This window comes from Gadus chalcogrammus, chromosome 17 (assembly GCF_026213295.1).
Source record: "Gadus chalcogrammus isolate NIFS_2021 chromosome 17, NIFS_Gcha_1.0, whole genome shotgun sequence".
Classification (NCBI taxonomy): domain Eukaryota; kingdom Metazoa; phylum Chordata; class Actinopteri; order Gadiformes; family Gadidae; genus Gadus; species Gadus chalcogrammus.
The window spans coordinates 12,245,675-12,250,674 of NC_079428.1; the positions used below are offsets into that span (position 1 = coordinate 12,245,675).

At 44.6% G+C, this 5,000-nt stretch overlaps 1 protein-coding gene across 1 annotated transcript in view; it reads right to left on the minus strand.

Annotated features, from left to right (window-relative positions):
- Positions 1-377, minus strand: part of LOC130370486 (cyclic nucleotide-gated channel rod photoreceptor subunit alpha-like) — a 4,118-nt gene extending 3,741 nt beyond the window's left edge. The window contains exon 1 of the mRNA XM_056576234.1: positions 350-377. Coding sequence (XP_056432209.1) covers positions 350-377 — 28 coding nt within the window. The remainder of the gene's footprint in view (positions 1-349) is intronic.
- Positions 378-5,000: the final 4,623 nt, after the last annotated feature.

A 5,000-nucleotide genomic window follows, 5' to 3' on the forward strand; every position in this document is an offset into this window, starting at 1 on the left:
AACCTAACAAGCTACCCTCTTGCATTCACACACACACACACACACACACACACCACACCCACACACACACACACACACACACACACACACACAACACACACACACACACACACACACACACACACACACGCACACACAAACAAACAACAGTCAGAGGGAATACATTTTTTGTGTCCAAAAGAGGAAGAAAAGTACAAAATCATTGAGGAGAGAATATATGGCATATAGATGAAGCAAACAGCTAAGCTAATATCTGATGTATCATCCGGGCTTTCCCACATAGCGACGGAGCCTCAGAGCTAGGCAAAGCTAATGAAACGAATGAACGAATGAACAACAAAACTGTTACCTGTGTCCGGTTCCTGAGAGGTGCTCATTGGCCAGGAGGTGCTCAGAGAGGTCACTGAGGTCAACAAATCAGGCGCCAGGGTTGTAAGGCTGAGTGGCAGGCGTCGGGGAGGCGGAGTTGGCAGCAGGTGTGGGGTCGGTCGTCCGGTCCAATGGGAGGCCACCTGTGACCGGTGAGTCACTGGGTGTGGCATCATCGCCGTTGCTATGGTTTCCCTGGGAGGCGGTGAAGTTGTCGTTGTCATTGTCAAATTGCGATTGGTTTAGGTGGTTTCTATCGGCGACAGAACCGTAGGGAGATGAGGAATGGATTCTGGAGTCGATAAGTCCACTGCCAAAGATTCCTGAAAAATAACACACACACACACACACACATTAATAATTATATACATTAATAATAATATGTCGTGAAAAACAGACTGTTTAGTAGGTTAGGTCATTTTGATTGCAGAGCAGACAGTAACAGTAGAGAACAGGTGGGCTCAAACGTTTTATTCTCAGGACCCAAAGGACTATTTAAGTGCTTCCGCAAGACCCGGCCATCGCACCACCAGAAACCCAGATCTGAGGACGCCAAGGTTCTGGTTTGCCCTGGTTCCAACCAGTAATAGTATGAAACATTGAGGGATTCAATTCCCTGTGCAATAGATGATATTAAAATATACTTTAATTTCTGGGCAAAGAGGTGAGAAGGACACACAGCCTTCATCAGGAAATATTTAAATTATAATATATATACATATTATTTTTTTAATAATTACAATATATGATATATATATATTTAATGATTAAAATAGACGAAAGACTAAATAATGACACAAGGATGAAAGAATAAAAATATATAATAATGAAATTATTAATTGATAAATTGATAGAAGGGAATGAGTTCTTGGTTGGAGCTTCTTCAGTTTGACTGATTATTTCTGTTCATTTAAACTCTGATAAAAATTACCAACATCCCTAACATTCACAAGTGGCCATTAGAATTTCACTACTGTGTGTGTGTGTGTGTGTGTGTGTGTGTGTGTGTGTGTGTGTGTGTGTGTGTGTGTGTGTGTGTGTGTGTGTGTGTGTGTGTGTGTGTGTGTGTGTTTTTGTTTATTAATAGGGCAAATGTGACGCATGTGGGACACCTGTCTATGGAATGAATAACACACACACGCACACGCACACACACTCACACACACACAAACACACACCATAGAGACCCAATGAAAGAAGATATTCTTTGTTTAGAGTAGGTGATCGTGTTACTATGGAGATTACGATAAAAATATATTCCACCCAGACGTTTGCGTGTGAAATATATTTTTGCGTATATGTGTGTATAAGGCCATGTAATAACATAACTGACATAGTTCTCCAGTGTGTTTAGTGTGTGCATGTGTGCGTGTGTGTGTGTGTGTGTGGGTGTGTATGTGTGTGTGTGTGTGTGTGTGTGTGTGTGTGTGTGTGTGTGTGTGTGTGTGTGTGTGTGTGTGTGTGTGTGTGTGTGTGTGTGTGTGAAAGAGAACGAGAGGGCGAGTGAGGGAAATGGCAAGGGATTTGAAAGAACAAGCCCTTCAAAGACCATTAGGTGTTTAATGATCAGTGAACAGGCTGTGTGTCTTTGTGTGTTCGTGTGTGTGTGTGTGCGTGTGAATGTTCGTGTGCATGTGCGTGTGTGTGTGTGTTAGAGTTAATGGTGCTTTCAAATGCTAGCGGCAAACGACTTCTGCACAAACAGCTTTAGTGCCATCTTGAGGATTCGTGTGTGTGTGTGTGTGTGTGTGTGTGTGTGTGTGTGTGTGTGTGTGTGTGTGTGTGTGTGTGTGTGTGTGTGTGTGTGTGGACGGGAGGGTGGAGATGAAAGAGATAGTGGTGTGAAAGATGGGGAGGAATGAGGAGGAAACAGCAGGACCAGCTGTATACCACCAGCTGAGTGTGTGTGTGTGCGTGTGTGTGTGTGTGTGTGTGTGTGTGTGTGTGTGTGTGTGTGTGTGTGTGTGTGTGTGTGTGTGTGTGTGTGTGTGTGTGTGTGTGTGTGTGTGTGTTTGTGTGTGTCTGTGGGGGGGGGATTGTATGTGTTTTATGGTTGTACGTGTCTGAGTGGTTGTTTGTGAATGGTTGTATGTGTGTGTATGTGTTTGAACGTGTGTGTGTGCGTGCGTGCGTGCGTGTGTGCGTGCGTGCGTGCGTGCGTGCGTGTTCAAACGTGTGAAAGTGCCAAAGAGTCAGACCAGTTTGTGTTCAAACAGACAGAAAATGTACACTTTAACCCCTTCAGTTCCTCTCTCTCGCTCTCGTTTTTTGTTCTACTATGATACGCTATTGTGTATGCATGGCATGCACAAAAACACACCAGCAGACAGACACTTATTGAATAAAAAAACGATCTATCATCCATAGAGCTGTGGTCTTTTGATTTCAAATATTTTTGAGAAATCTGACCCACTGAAATTTATTTTTTCGGAGAAAGCGAGAGGGAGAGAGGACCAGAATCTACGGACATTACAGTTAAACAAACATGTCTGTAATTTGAGCGTTCATAATCTGTTCCATTACCAACTTTAAAGATTGTCAAACTCATGTATCTGTTGGATATAGAGAGAGTGATATTTAGGAGGCAGTCTAGGTATAGATATGCATAAAGGAGGTACATCGAGTAATCCAGGAGGGAAATAGTGATATGTAGGAGGTACAGAGAGTTCTTGGTTGAAGAGAGTGAAATCTAGGAGGTAGAGGGAGTCAGGAGTAAAAGAGTGAGATCTAGGAGATAGAGCAACATCTAGAAGGTAGATAGTGATATCTAGACGGTAGAGTGTTATGTAGGAGGTAGAGAGAATTCTAGGATGATGAAAATGACATCCGTTAAGGGAATAAGGAGGTAAAGAGTGACATCTAGAAGGTAGAGAGTGGTATCTAGAGGGTAAAGAGTGACATCTGGAAGGTAGAGAGAGACATCTAAAAGGTAGAGTGATATCTAGGAGGGAACGAGTGGCATCTAGGAGATAGAGAGTGACATCTAGGAGATAGAGAGTGACATCTAGGAGACAGTCATATCTAAGTGGTATGATATATAGGAAGTGGATGAGTGGTCTAAGAGGTAGATGGTGACATAGGAGGTAGAGTGACATCAATGAGGAAAGCAGCATCTAGGAGATACAGTGCAATGGTGAGGATGCAGAGAGTTAAACATAGGTAGAGGGATCGGTAGAGTGATCTAGGAAGAAGAGAGTGATATCCGGGAGGTAGAGAGTAAAACCTACGAGGTATAGATTGAAATGTAGGAGGAGAGAGAATAATATATAAGAAGTAGGGAGTGACATTGCAGATGTAGAGAGTGATATGTAGTAGTGTGTGTGTGTGTGCGTGTGCGTGTGTGCGTGTACCTGTCAGTGCCAGTATGAGCAGCAGCAGAGCAGCCAATAGGCTGATGGTCGGGATGAGGATGTACAGGAGGAGACGCGGGTGATTGGTCGATCCAAGCTTGTGAGGACACGCCTCCCCCATTATGTCCCCGCCTTCTGCTCCACCTGAGGCCTGACACACGGAGATACACACGCACACACACACACACACACATAATCACAAAGATTTACAACCACTCAAACACGCGTACAACCACATTCACATGCAACCACAAACACACACAAACAACCATATTCACATAAAACCACATACACACACACACACACACACACACACACACACACACACACCACACACACACACACAAATATTTCGTGCATTAAACATGTGCTGATGTTTACATGATACACGTCGTCTAGGATAACTTTTCTATCAAATCCGTCCGTGTGCTTCTCCCTAATCACGCTCCGTTTGCGCCTGATCTCAGTCTCTCGAGTCACTTTAACGGGACGTCCCGCCATCCTTACCTGTCCTCTAGTCGCCGGTGACCTCTACGGTGGAAGCAGCGTACCGGTTATCTGCAGCACGCGCCTTGCCCCTGCATAGCGGCTACCGATCCGGTGAGAGAACGAGCTGGTGGCGGTGATGATAAAGAGGGCAGGGAAGGCATCTCAGTGGATGTCTTTCTGACGATGTCGTTATACCGGAGAATGCACTCTCTGACGGTATCTCTCTCTCTCTGACGGTATCTCTCTCCCTCTCTCTATAAGAGAAGCAGCTCTATCGGTTGTTGTTTCATAACCTATTCAAACCGAATTCCAGGTCGGACGGCGTAAAGATATAAAGAGAGTATGCTTACAACTTTTAGGATAGTGAAAAGCTCGCATAGTGACCCGTTACCACGATATGAACCGATAGTCGGACTAGACCAACCACCGAGCGGTCACCGGCAAATTTAGGCACTCCCAGGACCGGACCACACCGGGTATTTTTATCTTAGTCTGTGTGTGTGTGTGTGTGTGTGTGTGTGTGTGTGTGTGTGTGTGTGTGTGTGTGTGTGTGTGTGTGTGTGTGTGTGTTATTTTTAGGACCACCAAGTTTCGGGCTCGTGCACAAGTGAACACATAGAAAGACGATACGCGGGAGAAGAGGATGAGTGGAGAGGAAAACTTTACACCTCCTCCTTCACTTTAAATAGACACACACACACACACGCACGCACGCACGCACGCACACACAGCATATGCGTGTCAAAACGAATTTGGAAAAGCCTTAAAGAACCATTTCACTTTTATAACGAT